The sequence below is a fragment of the Lineus longissimus genome, chromosome 2, assembly GCF_910592395.1.
Source record: "Lineus longissimus chromosome 2, tnLinLong1.2, whole genome shotgun sequence".
NCBI classification, from domain to species: domain Eukaryota; kingdom Metazoa; phylum Nemertea; class Pilidiophora; order Heteronemertea; family Lineidae; genus Lineus; species Lineus longissimus.
Window position 1 is genome coordinate 22,720,623 of NC_088309.1, and position 19,117 is coordinate 22,739,739.

The following is a 19,117-nucleotide window of genomic DNA, read 5'->3' on the forward strand; positions in this document are numbered from 1 at the left end:
CGCGCAATACTGCTGTGCGCCCATAATGAAAATTGAGAACGACAAACATATGTCACTGCGTTTGATTTAATGATGGCAGACAGGTTGACTCAACTTCAAGATTCCGTCAATCAGGTTCTAAATTTCTACTAAATGTCCAATCAAAAGCAGCCAGCACTGGGCAGTATGTTATCTTGAAGAGTTGAAGTATCTTCACTCCAAAAATTGATGCCCATCCATTGCATAGACTTTGCACAGCAGCCATTTTTGTAACGAAATTTCTAACTTGTTTGTGCTGCCACCATTTGGTGAAATATGTAACCATGTGTAACTTGGCCTGCTGTCAAAATCTGACAGAAATCTGCCATTGCTGTCTTTTATCTAACATGTATTAAGTAATGGCTGTATGTATACTGTCTTTTTAGCAGAGAGATTCCATACCCCACCTAGTGTGTGTGATTAGATTACTGGTGCACTGCCAAGTGCCATGCTTGTGTTGTGATGTTGCCAATGAATTTATAATTGCAATGGGTACATCGGTCCACATCCATTGACCCGTCCGGTCCACAGTATGCCACCACAATGTCTAGATCTCCCACAAACACAAAAGCTCTCGCTCCAGGCCCATGTGGAGTAAAGTACCAAACAAAGTTTTAAGTATTGCTGGCCCTGTAGGCTGTACCCAAGTTCTCTACAGTTACCATTTTTTTAACATATTAATGGGCGGTAGAATTGTCCTCGCACCCATCTTGAATATCAAGAAGATTGGCCTTTCTTTCTTATGACATACTTCTTATAATTCTCATTTTATTATGAAGCTTGCTGACCATTTTTGCAATGGTATTGGTGTCCTTCAACAAAGTGCAACTCCTGGGTCATTTCCAGGTTTTGAAAAGACTGGGAACAAAACACCTACAGAATCAAGTGATGGTGAGTGTGAAATTCGTTGTCGGGAATTAGTTGTAATGCAGCTGGATTCTCCACCTTTAGAACTGTATTAATGATACTTAGAAAAGAAAATATTTTAATTGAAATATGCAGAATGGGAATGCAAATGTACTCGAATGCAGTTTATAATAAAACCAGTGTGCAATAAAAGATACAGTCGTCTTTGAATTTTCCGTATATCATGCCTGAACAGTGTTCTAATCCTTTTCAGACTATGCTCCTCTCTTTGCCCAGTTGATAGCAAGAACAGCCAAGGATATTGATGTACTAATTGATTCATTGCCAAGTGAAGAATCCTCAACAGACTTGCAGGTAAATTGTCTGCAGTAAGATTGCTCCTGGAGTGGAAGATCAATATCGCAAATAGAGCCTGGGCTCATAACCAGTAGGTTAGGGTAGGGTTTACTCTGTGCGTGTTCTCGAGCAGGACACCCAACCACATTTCTTATTTCCATTCAGGAGAAAATGGGTGCCAGTCTTCACCGCAATTAATCTGACTAATATCCTATTCAGTAGGAGAAGTGGTCCTTGTCACTTCTAACATGACTCGAGTCGCCCACAATCGAGAATCTGAAATGTTGTTATGTTGTTATGTTGGCCAAGATTATTGTATGTTCTTCCCTTTGATACTCAATTTTAAAATGCAATTTTTGCATTCCAGGCAGCATGTTTGAGACGACTAGAGGCAGAGAACAATGACGCTGCCAGGCGACTGGAGGAGGTGGTAAAACGTGGAGAAACGGTCCTTGAACAGATACAACAAGCTTTACATGAGATTGCTCTATCTCAACTTGAGTCGCAAAGTCTGGAATACGAAGCTGTCCTCAACAGATGATGATGATGGCCGATTTGTTTTTTTGGGAACTTTTTTGTGGTGCTGTGTGTGTTAGAAGTGCTACTGCTACTATAAGCTGGGTTAATGTTCTTCTAGGCATATTGCATTAAATGGAGGGATAAACAATCCGAGTACATGATAAACTTGTAGAGGACGATTTTATGATGCCAGTGCAGAAATGTGAAGAAAGCCATTAGAGGGATTGTGCAAGGTCTTAAATGAAACTGTGTTCGAGAATTAAGGTCTGATTCCTATACAACGGTGTGCAACTTTCTCCAGCTTTGTGGTCCGAGTCTGTATTTAGCATTGGAATAAAACCAGCACCTGTGAAAGCCGCATGGTTTCTGACTTGCCCACTGTGAAACATACAAAATGTATATTTTTGCATGGTGTTCATTGGTAACATGCCTGTATGTTTTACAGCTACTGACTGCAGAATCCCCAGTTATTTATGACAATAAAGGCTAATAAGAAAGATAAGATTTCTCTTGAACCCTTTTTTTATGTTGATGGAGAAGTTTTCAAAGCATGAACATACTCCTGCAAAAGAAAGCATTAGTGATACCAGGTGTATAAGGTATAGTTTAAGTTATGTTTGGTGTAACAACTGCTAACTTAGTTGTTCCAACAACTGCCACAACTTAACACTTCCCATACCTTGAGGGACTTGTGGTCTGGTCTTGTCTGATGTCGAGACAGTTGTAACATCCAGATTACACCATTTGCAGCCTGCCCTGCGAAAGACAATGGCTGTTCTTGGAAGCATTTATACATCTTTGGTTTTCCAGATGACAACCCACCCAATGCATGATCTGAAATGAACACACTGGTCCGACGAACTCCTTCCGGTGAATGTCGAACCTATGTTGTGGTGTGTTATCTGCCCTTGGTAACATCCCTCGTATGAAATGCAAATGCCTACACAAAGGCCCTAATGAGCTCTACATCAAATATCTGGCTGGGCATAATGTGTACAAAGGGCCAATTTGATGAATCGCTAAAGGCCTTTTCAGGCAGATGCTAACACAGAAGCTGTGCTTGAATTGTCGCCCAATAATCAAGAGGATGTAGTTGAAGCTGACCATACTTCTACTACTTATAATCGGAGGAACACCTCTACCTTGTCCATGGCACTTACTTGGTATGACTAGGAGTCGTCCTTGACATTCCCTTTATAGTTATAGTAAGACTACTATCATTAAATAAGCAGCAACTTTGCACAAGATACATAGCACTACACTCAAGGAAAAGTAAATATTGCTAATAAAGAAAGGAATGCAGTCAACACATTTGATTTCTATACATGAAATCTATTGCAGGTTTATTACCTTGATTATAATGGCAAACAATATCTAAAACATTATAAATATTGCCTTAAAAAGGCAAGGCAAACTGGCTTGCAGATTTATGAATTACTTCCATACGAAACTGATGTACACAGTTCCTGTAATGGAGCACTTCTTACTATTATGTACATGTTATTTAGAGAGGTTCCAAGCCGTCCCAATCTCACTTCCACAGCAAGAACTTGCACTCAATCCACCAGAACAGACATGAAATGACTCAATGCATCTTGCTATGGGACAAGATGTCACTTAAAACTTGCTGTCCAGTCATTTTCATAGTACAGGAAAATCCAACATCAACTGCTATCATAATAATATGCAGAAAGGGATGAACTTGGAGTGGCAGATTCGTCAAAAATCTGTTTCTGTGGGATGTAAAAATTATACCCCCTTACTTCCTACATCCTGCAAATAGACCTAGGTAAGACAAACATGACCACTGTTGTGATGAAAACACATCATACATCCTTTGTTACTGAGTTGCACAGAGAGAGATTCTGTGGTGATAGATAGACTTCCATCCACCCTTATTGGTCTGATGCAGACAAAAACACAATTAGAAGGTTGCGATAGGATCACTTTAGCACAAGCCTAACAATACATTGTACAATACTTTAGGTACTTATTCACAGAACAGGTAAATCCAGACCAAAAGATAATGAACTGCAATACAGCTGATCACTCTGTGCAATTTGTAACAGCAAACAAATTGACAAAAGCAATAACATTTTCAATGCGAAATAAAATCGACAGAGATAAAAATCACAATCAAACAATTTGCAAGGTACATGTATTTCATAACCTAAAACTGAGGAACCTAATACACAACCTCACTCTTGTCAGTAACATACAACTACCTCATTCAAAACATGTTAGCAAAACTTAGTTGAATTTCGAAAACTGTAGCACACCACACAAATTTTATATCTTCAAAATTAAGATTCAATAACAATACAAGGAAAATTTCTGGCCTTGGGCCTATGCAGTATGCAGGCCTGTTCAAACAAGTATGAGTTGGATGCCACTTTTACAATCCCAATTTTTTAGGTTGCTGCAACTTCATTCCAAGTACAAAAGTCCTACTTCTGACCTAAAACGAGGTTCACTCACATCTCCAGATTAGTATCCAGATTTAGACCTGGTAAACTACAACTCGCTGTTCCAGAACATTGTATTTTCCCATGCATTCACTGTATATTGTGCGCTTAGCCACAAATGAGAGGGAGGGGATTGTGGACGTCCTCCCAACAAAATTTTTGAATAGAGATGCTCCGAGGTGCAATTTCAATGCTACCGGTACTTCCTTATACAAAGTTTCAGAAACTTGCAATTTTTTACACATCAAGCCAAAGACTGCACATAGCTCAATATAATAATTGTACATTTCAGCTCCTCCCGGAAGTTAACTGAAACTTCAATGTGGAAATCACTGGTATTGTCATCTACTGAAGGTTCATGATGCACCTATGCAGGTTTTGAAGATATCTCAAAATATTTGGCAAAGTCTGGATTCCTTTTGATGTCCTCTAGTTGAACAACTGGCGTCATATCCAACTTTGAGTCAACTGGAAGTGCGCTTCTCTTCTGCACACAACTGCGTGAAGCTTTCCAATCTTCTATCATTGTTCGCATGGTCTTAAGAGCCTTCAAGTTATCCTTTTGATTCTTAATCACTGTTGAATTACCTCCGTGAATCTTGTTGCCATGTCTCTTCACTTCATAACTTTCGTGCGAGGTAAAGATGCACTTGCTGCATTTGTACGGTCTCAGCTTAGTGTGATTAAAGATGAGATGCCTCTTTAGAGAAGTCAGATTATAAACAAAGCTTTGGCAAAGATGGCATTGGAGTTGTTCAGATGGTCGTGCAGGGGCCTTCTTTTGGCGAAGTCTTGTAGTTTTAACTGGTACATTACTCGAAGAAGTGGTCATGGACTCCGTAACAACTTTCACCTCAACAACTGGATCTGATGTCTTTGTTGTGCTGGAGACAGGAACTACACTTTTAGTAACAGGAACCTTTGGGCAAACAAGAAACTTTGGGGAAATAAGCATCTTTGAAGCAGAAACCACCACTTTACTAGATGGACTAGCCACAGTTTTTGAAGGTGATACTGGACTTGTCTCCAGAGAAACAGCAGGTTTTCTGGCTTTTAGTCCCTTCAGCTTTTGCTTGACCTTCTTTGATGATGATTTCGGCTCTTGCTTTATCTTCTTTGATAACGGTTCATCGTCAGAATCAGGTTGAGTATCTGCATCACCCCAAGCAGGTGGAACATCGAAATCATCTAGATCATCATCTTCTTCCTTCCGTAGTTTACTTTGATCAGTTGCAGCTCCAGTAAAGCAAAGGTCTACATCAACCATCAATTGTTTTGAGACATGCACCTCCTTATGGTGCTTCCTTGCCTCCACTAAGCTCGAGAATTTCTCTTTACAGTGCATACATATGCATGCATATGCCGGAGTACTAGGGAAGGCTTCAGGTACTGGGTCACCTGCATTCTCTGTATGAAACATTTCATCCAGCAGCAAGACCTCTCTTGCCAAGTCTTCCATCTGAGTGACGAGCATGATGTACGCCTTTGTTTCAACAACATCATCATACTCTTCCTTTGACCCATGTATGAAGCGAACATGGCGATAGATGTGTTTGTCATTACTGTAGTCACAGTGAGCGCAGCGGTATTGCTCAATATTCAGATGTTCCTGCACATGCTTCTTGAAAGCATCAATACTTCTAGCTGTATAGGAACACTTACTACATTTGTAGATACACGACCTGCCCGAGCTATTTATACAAATTGCTCTGTAATGTTCTGGGACAGAAGCTGTGCTACCTTTGAGTAGCTCTCCTCTACGGTTTTGCTTGACGTAAGATTGTGTCAAGTAGCGCTCCAGTGATTTCTTAACGGATTTTTCCTTCACCTCAGTCACAAAGACCACGTCAGTTCTCCCTCGGAGTTCAGGGTGTTTGCTATTCACATGATCTTGCACGGACACACGAAAACCCGACTCAAATGAACAAAATGTACAGGAGTACGGCTTAATTTTTGTATGGCTCACTAAAAAGTGCTGCCTTGCCTCTTTCCTTGTGGCACACCAATATCTGCAATGGATACAAATATATTCTTTGTGTACCAGGCTAGACTTAGATTTTTCACCAGATGTGGAATGTGTTACCTCAGGTGCTGGAGCAGCAGGAGGCTTTTTTCCCTTCATTTTCTTACTCGAAGCTAGGAGTAGAGCTACATCGGTCCCCTCATTGACTGCCACCTCAACAATCATATCACCTGCAGCCTTAGCCTGTTCATCAAAAATGTCATCCAACACATTCATTGCTTTCCTTAGTGTTGTGTCTGGACCGTGGCTAGTCAGATGTTTTCCTAAAAACATTGTCGACAGAAATCTCGCCCCACAAAGACTGCATTCGTAAGGTTTGTATGCCAAGTGCGTACAGACCACATGGTTCTTGCTATTGCTGTAGCTGGTGCTATACATATCGCACTGCTGACAGCGAAACACTTTCTTGTAGTTAGGTTGTTTAGAGGGATACCATCTTTGGTTGGAATTTGGTGTGGATGTGGACAGATGCGGTTCTGGTGTTGCAGAATATGGAGTGTCTTGACAAGCATATGAGGTAAAGGGCGATTCGGTTCGTGTAACCGGTGCAGTGGGATCAAATTTAGGAATGGGTTTCAGGGAATACTCCGGCGCTATCCTTCCACATGTCTTTAGAGTCGCTTCAATCCACTTCAGCTGTACTTCCGCCACTGCTTCATCCTTTATAATATCATTAGAAAGATGGACTTCCATGGCATGGGAACTTGCCACCAGTTCTTGTTTAAAATTTTGCCCACATTTGCCACATTTATATGGAAATACGCTCGAGTGAAATGCCAGGTGTATGGCAAGTCCAGCTTTTCCACACGGTCCAAAGTTACAGAGTTTACAAAGTTCCAACTCTCTGCAGACCTTGGATTCCAAAAGTGCATCAGGGAGTTGAATGGAGTTCTCCAAAACTAAATTCTGAGCATCCTTTTTCTGTTCCACCATCGATTCGTAGTCAGTTATGATGCCAGCTATCAGCTTCTTATCATTTCCATGGGTTTTCTTTATGTGCGATACACAACCATGCTTATACGTATAGGAGTTATCACATCTAGCAAATGGACACTTGTGCGGCTTGAATGACAGATGAAGGAACATGTGCTGGAGGAGAGCACTTGGCGTTCTACATGCAAAATGACAAATTTGACACAAGTGTGGCAAATCCATATCTGAAGGCAAAGCCATCCTTTCTGCATAACCATTAAAGAGCAAAATATCCTTTCGCAGCAATTCAATGTCAGCCATTTGGAGTTTCTTCAAGTAAGTGTTAATTCGGACACTGACCTTTGGGTTTTCGGCACACTCTTTTGATTCCTTGATATGATTATTGGCCAACAACTGAAGCTTGAACTGGCTTGAACATACGGAGCACTGGTACGGCGTATAGCACAGATGGCTTGCAATATGTGGAGTTAAATGATAGACATACGGCTGAGGACCTGACCCACATACCATGCACCACCATTGAGAGGATGTCACATTGTCATTTTGCAGTCCGTCTTTCAGGAAATCCTTGCATTTTCTCTCTGTTACTTCAAGCATCATTTTGCGACTGCTGCTGTTTAAAGCAAAAGACTGCGGCTCTGCCTTGTGGCGATTCTTTGAGTGCAATTCAAGACCTCGCTTGTTGAATGCCTCCTTCCCACACAATAAACACATATATGCCATACAGCTGTAAGGGTTGTGATACTTTGAAACATGGATTTTGAACTTGTCCTCAGAGTTGGATTTATATGAACATTTATGACAAGTGTACACATACAAGCCAGATTGTACAGTAATTAGTTTAAGGGTAACATCTTTACTCGTTTGATCTTCTGTTTTTTTAACTTCCTTTGGCCTTTCTACAACCTTTTGGACTGGAGTGGTGTCATCTGCTTTGCCTATGGCGTGATCTTGAACTAAATGGTCTTCAATGTGCATGTATGTCTGCGAGATGAAAGCACAGCAAGGGCAGTGATAAATGTGCATACTCTTATGAATGCGCCACATGTGCTGTTCAAGCTCCATGGGACACATTGTCTCAAAAGTACAATTCCTACAACTATACCGACCGACAATATGTTTTTGTTGACAATGTGAGCACTGAACCTTAGAAATATTTACAGCCAATGAACCAGGAGATGGATTGGCAGAACTTTTCTTTTCAGGCAAATGAAAAGTAGCCTGATGGGCCGCAACCTCTTTTAATTCATTGTGGGTGAAAGGACACCTCGAACACCTGTAAACACGCTTGTTATTAGTACCATGCAGTAAACTCACTACATTACCCGAGCCTGCAGGGGACATCTGCTGTATGACAACAGGACTCGGTACAACACTTTTTGCAGCGATAGCTAAAGATTTTTGAAAATTGTCTCTGGAGACATCAACAGAACTTTTTAGCTTTTTTTTCTCGACCCATGAAGTGACCTCTATATTGACTGCATCAAGTTTCTGCTCTTTCAAAGCAGCTTCAGCGCACATATAACCGGTCATTTGCTCAAGGTATGAGGCACATGCACTTGCCACAGAACTATCCGACTGATTTCTCAGGATTGTTTGCACTAGATCAGAATCATCAATGTTCACAGGAACACAGGGTTTTGTTGTCAAGTCCTCGAAATCTGGATCTAGCATGACCTCAAGGCCATCAATCATCATGGTGTTGCCAATAAGCGGAATATTCTGCTCAGTCATTGCCTCCTCAAGGCAAAAATAATCTGGGTGCGACACCATCCCAGTCATCATGTCAAGAGCTGCCATGTTTCTGTTTCTTATCTCCCACAACCTGGAACATAAGAGTACACATGTAATCAAAGTAATCTACTTCACGTAAGTCTACCTTCAAACATTACTTTATCAAGAGGGTCAACATGTAAACCAAGAGTTAAAAGATCTATTTGGATGCCAAAATACAATGAAAATACAATATTATGGTTAAAAAAACAGCGGTCCGGCATGAAGGCGGCAACAGGTCATCGGTCATGGTTCAGAGCAATTTGAACAGAAAGATTTCTACAGGCAATACTCATGCATGCACATGCTATAATCAGGAACTTGCACTGCAGTAAGCCCCATTACTGAAGGACTTAGCTATACGACTTACCGAAAGACAATCACCAAGATAGGGTTTTTGTTATCCGCCCTACAGTTATGCCCATTGCTTCAACTCAACTGATTACCGATTCGTGACTCTGAAATGTAAAATAAGGCGGCTTTCAACAGCCTCCTCTTTGGCCTTTGAACACTCAAAAGTGAGCATCTTTGTTGTTAACTGTAGTAGCCCAACACTCAGACAACAGGCAAGTACCAACATCAAACATGTACAACTACAACCATGAAAATTAGGCCCAAAAAAGGTCATCAATTGACGAAATAAGTGCCATCTTACCATCATTTGGAACGAGTTTACAATCCCCGATCACACACCAAAAAAAGGTCATCGGTTGACTAACGAAGCACCACTGTTCAATGGATTTATAGTTGAATTGAATGCGATCAAACTACGTCATTTCCGATCGGGGATTGTACATTTTAACCCATCATTTCCCCTCAAAATACATTGTTCGGTAATAATATAAAGATTTGCATTTGGGGGTTCTGCCTGGTCTGCTCGTTAGTGCTTGAGCAGTTTGTTGACACACCCTGTATGTTCACACTCAGTCCCAGAGAGCAGCACATATTCATTGGCATTTTACGCCAGTTCAGAAGGGTACAGTGATGTCAAGTTATGTTACTTCTATGGACTAATACATAAACAGCAATAAAAATACCTTTCACTCACGATTGGACAACGATAACGACGAAAAATACGTGTTATAGGATATAAAATTATTATCTTGGCTAATTTTTTTCATTTTCAAAAGGAACGATTCGACCGATTCCACCTTTGCCGTTATCCATCCTCAGCATTTCCAGTCTGTACTGCTGTAAAACGGTCAGTAGCCGTTGTGACTGCCAATGACTAATAATTTATGATCAATCCTTGCGGGTTGTGACGGCTCCTTTTTTTCCTTTGAGTTTGCAGCACGTTTTTTCTTATATCGTATGTTCATGCATAGTTCTGACTCTGTAGCCAAATAGGGCATGGCGCCAGCAGCCCATCCTGAGCAAGGGCGTAGCTGAGCCTTGGTTTAGGGGGGGAGGCTCTCTAATAGGGGGAGGAGGGGGGAAAAGGCTGTCCCCTTTGGAATGTTTGGTCCGTGGTGGGAGACAGAGGATCAGGCGTAAAATCTATTCTGCTACTTATGCTATTGCTAGTGAAACACGGAGGCCCATCCTGAACATCTGAGGAATCGCTTCTCCGGCCCTGCACAATCCCGGACACAAATACTTTGATATAATGGGCGCTTTCTTATAAGCTGAGGGGAAATGTCCCCGGCCTATAGACTCTTATGCAAGTCCCTTTGGTCATCCAGATCGCTTATTCCTCTTGTATATACCGCCGTGGGCAACAAGACGAAGTCGTTCCCCTGCCTCCGGAGTGTGCAGGGCCCGATATCATCACCGGATATGAGCGAACGTCCAAACCCTGTCAAATTAATGGACTAGGGTTCTGGCCTGTCATGAAAGACATTGTCACAACCGACTATTCGTCCCGCTTTTGAATTTGAATTTGAATTTAAAAATATTTTTTAATTTCTAAAAGGTGGGGACCAAAAGTTACCAGGGAGAGAATTTTGATCTAGGGTCAAGTAATACCCGGGCAACTATTTCGCTCACCAAATTATAATGAAAATTACGTCGATCATCCTGTCATCACGCGATCGTCTGACCACATGGAAAATTCACCACACCAGCACACCAACTTTCAATTCATATTCCAAACTTCTCCGTTAAATTCTTTGATTTTACCACTTTTTCGCGACTAAAGACAAATTTTAGATGGTAAGTTCATAGATTAGGTATCGCAGCTCATTCATATTCCGATATTTTTGCGTTTCTTGTCTTTTCGGGGCAATGAAATTGAAAGGAGTTTTGTGCGGTTGGCCAAAATTTTGATGATGGCGGCGTTCCCGCTACACCTGCGCGATGAGTTTTTTCATCAAAAAAACATCCGATTCTGTGTTACATGATACTCACCAAAGTGCCGGAGCCAGGTATTCTTGTTCTGTGTGTAATCTACATTTTGTCAACTGAATTACGTGGAGATTTTTACCATTTTTGATGGCGAAAATCATGTTGAAACTGACCAGTCCAGTACGGCCTCTTCGGCCATGTTGCATGCACGTGTTTTCTGTGTGCATTAACAACATGCATTGACTGTGTGTTGATCGTGCACTTGATTGCGGGAACAGGGCCTAGTACATGTAGTAGTTATACCGGCAAATCAGACAACGGTAATTTAGACACAGTAAATTAGACAACGGTAATCTAGACAATGGTCATTTTAGACAATGGTATTGGTAATCTAGACACAAGGATAGGTAAATAAGACAATTTGAAGAGGTTGTTCACCTCTTCAGATTAGGAAAGATCTTCATTTTGGGAGTTGGCATGATCTGCTTAGGCCTATCAGCGGAAATTTGATTAACTGACTAATTGACTGTATTGTTATTTCTCAGGTAATTAAAGCTGACACCTTCATGACAAATTTTGCTTGGTGCAATTAAACTGCAATTGTAGTCCCTATAATAAGGGCCTAGTATAATCGAATGAACGGTATATTGGCTGAGACAGTCGGATTCATCTTTGAAGTATTTTTTTCTTTTAAGTTTTATCGTCTTAAGTTTTAAGACTAGGCCTACTATGTCCCCTTAGTAATTGCCTACTCAAAAAATCCAGTGTCATTTTGTGACCAACTTGATGTTGTTAATTACTGCCACACTTCCCCAATCTTTGATATTGGATTTGAATTGAAGAGGTGCACAACCTTGTCAGATTGTCTAATTTACTTATCCTTGTGTCTAGATTACCATTGTCTAAAATGACCATTGTCTGGATTACCATTGTCTAAAATGACCATTATCTAGATCACCATTGTCTAATTTACTTTGTCTGAATTATCGGTGTTTTATGAAGTTGAATTGTCGCTGAGACTGCCCCAAGAGAGCCTCTGCACCATACAGTAAAAGGACGAAGCAGCTTGGTTTAACCTGGGGAAATATTCACTGACTAGGTGGTGCCAACATAAAAAAACATGATAGAGGGCACTGATGATTAGATGCCCAGTTTGCCTCCTACTGGCAAGTCATAGCATGTTTGTTGTTAAGTGTGAAATAAACTGTGCTATAAGCATGCATTTTGAAATGATTCCTTTTGCCTGTGATCTGAGCCTGTGCGAGACAATAAATGCAGATCATAGAACTCGTTATGACAGTGACTGCTAGTTAGGAAGAAGACTCGTGGCATCATTAATGCATATTTAAAAAAGACAAAATTTGGCTGCAGTCAAGACCTCCTTTCAGTGAAAAGCTTGAGGTGTTACATATTCAAGAATTCTAATAGTTTGAGTTATTTTTCAGCCTGTATGGTTTCAAGGAAGATGAGATGGAGAGATACAACATATTTCATACATGGAGAAACAAGTAAAATTCTCTGAACCTGGCTGACATAGATTAAATCTTGATTCCTGCCCAAATTATGAACAAAAATCTGCTTGACCTCAATCACCTCAGACAGCGGACTCGACTAACTATCTGGAGATGGTATTTAGTATTTCATCGCATTGATACACCATCCAAAGCATCTTGTGATGAAGAACAGCAGGAGTTCCCGGTGTGGACTGTAGGTAGGTTGGCCTAAACAACGCATAAGAAACTGGACAACAACACAGACAGTTCTCAACATTTTATCTTGCTGAATGTATGTAACATAGTTACTGACAACTATTCGCAGAGTCTGAACAAACGTGATGGTTACAAGTCTGTATTACACCTCAGACCCGAGGTCTGCTTGGCAGGTAATGGCACTGGTTTCTAAAACAGCTTCGTATTTGCCTAGTGTCTTCATATTTGGCAGATGATGATCTAGGTGCGGAAAATCCAGGAGAACCGTTCTGCATCATTATTTATTTTGTTTGGCAATTTTTTAAAATGAAAGCTGTGGTCCTTTCCAGCTCCTCCATCTAATGGCACAGACTGGAAAAGAGAAATGCTACTGCACCATCGTCCTCCTGGTAATCAAGACAAGATAAGTCCACATGCAGAGGGTTGCAACTCCAACACCACTAACAAGATTTCACTGTGATCAGCTGACTGGACAAAATGATAAAGGAATCTACACTATGTCGTTGGAAGGACAAGCAATCTTAAGAATACAAGGTTGGTGTGCAATGTGAATCTATGCAGGATAGATGTACAGTAGCCTGCTTGCTGGATATCTTATCAGAAAGCAAGTATGTCCAGAATGACGAGAAGTCAAAAAGTTTGTAACAAATTTTAGTCATTGTTTAAACACTGGTCAGGTGCTGTCCTGTGGTGTTCCTTTTACATTCTAAATAGTTGTTAGTCAGCAGTGCTGGCAAGTTCCTGGCAGATAAGGTTCCAGAGTGAACTGCAATCACCATACGATGTCCTTGTGCATTTGACAACCCCCTCTTAGTAAGCCAGAGGCCTTTCATGGCCTCCGTCTTTGTAGAAGAAGTGATTAAAATCAAAAGAACTATTGTCTTATTTTCATCACCTCAACAGGAAAACCACTGGTGAGTGAAGCTGGTGGAGCACTGTGGCATCTCTCATTAAAAAGCTGGGTTATTTGGACAAGGATCACGTCTACCAAGTTCAAATGTCTTGAACACGATAGGGCCCCTTCCAGTCCATTCTGACTGGAAAAGACATCTATCATCTATGGTTTGTGCATGATCAAGGGTATCCACAGTTTCTTTGCTGGGATAAATGGAAAGTACTGGACTTCAACGATTGTGCGACAGCATTTCCTGTCCTAATGCCAAGGACCTTAACATTTGATGACATCATTCCGTCATATATTGCAATGTCCACAATCATTTTATTAGTGGCTGTCGTTAATTGAAAGTTTTTAGAATGAATAGCAGAACGTATTTGATAAGACCTGCCATTTTGGATCAAAGTCCCTGTCCCTGATTGAGAGAGGCTCAATCCTCAATCGCGTGTAGACCACTAGGCTTTACAGCATGCCTGGGTTAAACATGGCCGTGAGAAACACCACGGTTAAATGAGTGCAAGAGAAGATCATTGAAATCACTTGACAGAAAACTGTGCTGAACATCTTTTTCCTTTACTCACGTTCAGTCCTTATCATTATTTCAGCTTTGGTTCACCAGTTACATCCTCAGAAGATGCAGGACACTGTGAATATGGGGAATATCAAGAAGAACTGAGTGGCAACGAAAACACCTGAAGATTTACTTTTCAGCTAAGAATGACTTTGTAGGCCTAAAGGTTTAGAAGTTATACCTAAATTCCTCAGGACTATGGCTCACTCCTGAGGTAGCCTGGAAAACATTTCATCCTGGATGCAGAAAAAGACTATAGTTAGATTATTTGTTAGTTAATTTTCACTGTTGAAGGATACAGACACAGATGTGAATCAGCAGGGAAGGTCCTTCTCAAGCGAGGAACCAACGTCTTGGTAATTGCGGCCACTGTAGCTTAGGTAGTAGAGTGACCTAGATGTAGTTGTTTTAGTCATTAAAATTCCTGGGATTAGTCGCATTAACCTTGAGTCTGTTGGACTGGGTCCACTGAACGTGATAAAATAATTAACACTGATTTGGAAATGAAATGAAGAGTCTGCATTTTGGTGCAACTCCATATAACGGTCGGGTGATTTCGCTCTGAACTTGTGACACTCTGATCGGTCTGAAATAAATCATTATCCCGCCCCTCTGGGAAAAATTTGCAGCCAGATTGCACCATTTCCTGTTACCGTCTGAGAGATGGCGATGTCAGGGGCGCATGGCGGTGGTTAAACCTATTGCGAATGGGCAGCACAATTGGGTGTAGGATATTCCGAAACCATTGCACACTCCTGAATCTGCGGTGGGTTGGTACCCCACGCTACGTAAGGAGTAGGTTTCTGGGTAAGACTTGGTCCACGTGAATGGGTCGTGCCTTAAAAATGATGAGAAGTTGCGAATTGACGCCCTGTGAAGTGTCCTTCGACCAACTAGTGCTAATCCGGTCACTGTCTCCAGGTCACCATGCCTCGGTCAATGAGCGGGCGAAGCACCCAATGGCTCCGTCAGGAGTACATCGTCAACTTCAGCCCGTAGTCAAACCGGTACGTGCACAAATATCTTAGTTGAGAGTGGGGGACATCAGTAAAGTGCTTCTCATCGGGGTAATACAGTACCACTGTATACAATGACCCCATTTTTTGTTGGATTCATTTCCACTGAGGGAGTGGTCGATAATGAGAATTTCAGGCCAGTCTGATTATCACCAGTACAGAGGGCAATTATCTAATAGTTATGTGGCTTTCCCTCAAACTGTATACTCTTTCATGTCAATTGTAAATTGGTGTTGCTTGGTAGTGTTCAGGGTCTTTTTGTCGAACAGGCACATCTGCATACCAGTAATTATGTGCAGACTTGGCTCTTTCTTTGGAGCAGTACAGTTGTAAGATAAATCCTGTTTGTAATTTTGTAAATTAGTTGCTCATTAAGGGCTTACGAAGGTTTTGATGCCTTGCTGGCATATCTGCATACCAGTAAATATGTGCAGATTCATTTCTTGCTTTGAAGCAATATTGTTGCTACACTCCTAAAGCGGTGGCAATGCTCAGGTCTTTTCTGCCTCGCGGGCAAATCTGCATTACAGTAATTATGTGCAGACTTGGCTCTTCCTGAGATTGTAGGACTGGGTCCATTGAATGTAACAAAAATAATCGATGCCTATTTACAAATGAAATGAAGAGTCTGCATTTTGGTGCAACTCCATATAACTGTCGGGTGATTTCGCTCTGAACTTGTGACACTCTGATCAGTCTGAAATAAATCATTATCCCGCCCCTCTGGGAAAAATTTGCAGCCAGATTGCACCATTTCCTGTTACCGTCTGAGAGATGGCGATGTCAGGGGCGCATGACGGTGGTTAAACCTATTGCGAATGGGCAGCACAATTGGGTGTAGGATATTCCGAAACCATTGCACACTCCTGAATCTGCGGTGGGTTAGTACCCCACGCTACGTAAGGAGTAGGTTTCTGGGTAAGACTTGGTCCACGTGAATGGGTCGTGCCTTAAAAATGATGAGAAGTTGCGAATTGACGCCCTGTGAAGTGTCCTTCGACCAACTAGTGCTAATCCGGTCACTGTCTCCAGGTCACCATGCCTCGGTCAATGAGCGGGCGAAGCACCCAATGGCTCCGTCAGGAGTACATCGTCAACTTCAGCCCGTAGTCAAACCGGTACGTGCACAAATATCTTAGTTGAGAGTGGGGGACATCAGTAAAGTGCTTCTCATCGGGGTAATACAGTACCACTGTATACAATGACCCCATTTTTTGTTGGATTCATTTCCACTGAGGAGTGGTCGAAAATGAGAATTTCAGGCCAGTCTGATTATCACCAGTACAGAGGGCAATTATCTAATAGTTATGTGGCTTTCCCTCAAACTGTATACTCTTTCATGTCAATTGTAAATTAGTGTTGCTTGGTAGTGTTCAGGGTCTTTTTGTCGAACAGGCACATCTGCATACCAGTAATTATGTGCAGACTTGGCTCTTTCTTTGGAGCAGTACAGTTGTAAGATAAATCCTGTTTGTAATTTTATAAATTAGTTGCTCATTAAGGGCTTACGAAGGATTGATGCCTTGCTGGCATATCTGCATACCAGTAAATATGTGCAGATTCATTTCTTGCTTTGAAGCAATATTGTTGCTACACTCCTAAAGCGGTGGCAATGCTCAGGTCTTTTCTGCCTCGCGGGCAAATCTGCATACCAGTAATTATATGCAGACTTAAGTTTTGCTTTGAAGCAATATCAGTGCTACACTTTTGAAGCAGTGGCAGTGTTCAGGTTTTGTCTGCCTCGCTGACATATCTGCATACCAGTAGTTATGTGCAGACCTGGCTCTTTCTTTGGAGCAGTACAGTTGCAAGATAAAGCCTGTTTGTAATTTTATAAATTAGTTACTCATTAAGGGCTTACGAAGGTTTTGATGCCTTGCTGGCATATCTGCATACCAGTAAATATGTTTTGAGGAAGTCCTGGCAGATCCAGAAAACCATCCTCCATACTCTGTAGTTAACAAGACGTTCTCTTGAAAAGCGCCAGAGCATTTTAGATCACAATTAATTGACTTCACCCTTGGCCTTATAGTATGGCAAGATTCTTTTATATCAACTCTTGTTGATACTTTGTTGTGCACATAATTTTGTAATGTTTCAGTGTCGGTTGTAGATAAGAAGTTAGAGTGACGTGGATAATAAATAATGTAAATATATATCTTAGTTGGTTAAGTTCGTGTTCAGAGTTGCGAAGTTGATACAGTGAAAAATATATAAGCCCTTTTACCGCTACACTTGCTTTGAAGCAATATTGTTGCTAAACTCCTAAAGCAGTGGCAATGTTCAGGTCTTTTCTGCCTCTCGGGCAAATCTGCATACCAGTAATTATGTGCAGACTTGGCTCTTCCAGAGATTGTAGGACTTGGTCCTTTGAATGTAACAAAAATAATCGATGCCTATTTACAAATGAAATGAAGAGTCTGCATTTTGGTGCAACTCCATATAACTGTCAGGTGATTTCGCTCTGAAATGTCCTTGTATACCTGAATATTATGCGTAGGTGTCTAAATTTCACCTAGGGTGGCATGATGGAGACAAAGTCACAACCTATAATGGACACTAATGAATCTGATTCAGCTACATCAGTGGGTGTGAGGTGAAGATTTGCACAGAGTGTAAAATAGTGTGGTATATGCCACGGGGCATATAACGCACTATTTTTCACAAGGGTGAAATTTAATCTTGACCCGCCGGAATGCACACACTAAATAAGTAGCCCTCTCTGTTCACCATGCTGCAAACAGGTTTATAGGGACAAGGTCACAACCTGTGGGGGAGGGAAGTGAAGCTCTTAGTCCCCTCTAATGTAGTAGAAGAGCTAGTAAATCCATTTGCTTGGAGTGCTTCATTCTAATCATTAGTTTAACATGCCCCATTTACACTCCAGACCCAATGGACAGGCCTCGTCTTTATGCCTTGTACACAGAGGATGGACAATCAGGATGTTGAAACAGATTGTATTGGAGTCCCTAGCCCTATTTGGCTCTGGAGTAGCAAGTACAGCAATGGATTGGGGAACAAAAATAACGGAGTACAGTATTACCACTCTATCAAGGACACTCTTGTGGGACTGACAAGTGCTGTCCTAGAGGTGTCCTGATTAGAGAGGTCAAATTGAATGGAAACTAAAACTTTGGGACTAAACCTTGTGTTCCACTCTTAGTCTTAAGAAGTCTTACCGCAATTGCTTGGAGGTAGGCCTAGGTTCCAGTTCATCATCACAACCGGCATCAAAAGTTTTAAAATCATTGTTCAAGACATGAAGAGAATGAATAAAAATGGTAGATCTGTTGAGGTTCTTTGCAAGACTAGTACATTCAAATACAGCTAATAGGTCCCACCCAGTGTCTTATGTCATTGGCAATATCAAAAAGGCCTAAAAACTAAAGTTAAGAGGGCATGCTCAATTTCATAGGAAAGTGGCTTTGGCGACAGTACTGCCATCTAGCGGTAAAAAGTTGAACTGATAGTTTTGGACGAAGATTTCAGTTTCATTTGCTACCGCGAGACAGCGCCACTGTCGCCTGAGCGAATTTCACACCAGGAATTGATTGGTTTTCGAGCCAATTTCACAACTGGAATTGATTGGTTTTCATGCCAGTATCAAACTAAGGGGAAATTGATGAAAATAACATCTATCTTATCTATCTTTGTGTGCCACAAGTGAAGACACAACAATGAATAAGAAAAAACAACATCTACTAAGTAA

At 41.3% G+C, this 19,117-nt stretch overlaps 2 protein-coding genes across 3 annotated transcripts; one reads left to right on the forward strand and one right to left on the reverse strand.

The window, feature by feature from the left end:
* The first annotated feature begins 7 nt into the window (after positions 1 to 7).
* On the forward strand, positions 8 to 2,242 carry LOC135483095 (mediator of RNA polymerase II transcription subunit 21-like). The gene is made up of 4 exons (XM_064763618.1): positions 8 to 114; positions 798 to 909; positions 1,139 to 1,239; positions 1,589 to 2,242. Exons 1-4 carry the CDS (start codon positions 70 to 72, stop codon positions 1,760 to 1,762), a joined length of 432 nt encoding a protein of 143 aa, XP_064619688.1. The 5' UTR covers positions 8 to 69; the 3' UTR covers positions 1,763 to 2,242.
* Positions 2,243 to 3,063: 821 nt separating this feature from the next.
* LOC135483094 (zinc finger protein 62-like) lies at positions 3,064 to 10,074 on the reverse strand. 2 transcript variants are annotated; one of them, XM_064763617.1, is made up of 3 exons: positions 9,983 to 10,074; positions 9,305 to 9,392; positions 3,064 to 8,986 (listed from the first exon to the last, which is right to left on the reverse strand). In XM_064763617.1, exon 3 carries the CDS (start codon positions 8,959 to 8,961, stop codon positions 4,573 to 4,575), a length of 4,389 nt encoding a protein of 1,462 aa, XP_064619687.1. In that variant the 5' UTR covers positions 8,962 to 8,986; positions 9,305 to 9,392; positions 9,983 to 10,074; the 3' UTR covers positions 3,064 to 4,572. The 2 variants fall into 2 exon arrangements, with proteins under 2 accessions (XP_064619687.1, XP_064619686.1); XM_064763616.1 differs by having other exon boundaries at positions 9,972 to 10,068.
* Positions 10,075 to 19,117: the final 9,043 nt, after the last annotated feature.

Coding starts and splice junctions, on each gene's coding strand:
- LOC135483095 (XM_064763618.1), top strand. CDS start 70: ATGATGGCAGACAGGTTGACTCAACTTCAAGATTCCGTCAATCAG. Junction 115..797: donor TTCAAGATTCCGTCAATCAG/GTTCTAAATTTC, acceptor TTTATTATGAAG/CTTGCTGACCATTTTTGCAA. Junction 1,240..1,588: donor AATCCTCAACAGACTTGCAG/GTAAATTGTCTG, acceptor TTTGCATTCCAG/GCAGCATGTTTGAGACGACT.
- LOC135483094 (XM_064763617.1), bottom strand. CDS start 8,961: ATGGCAGCTCTTGACATGATGACTGGGATGGTGTCGCACCCAGATTAT.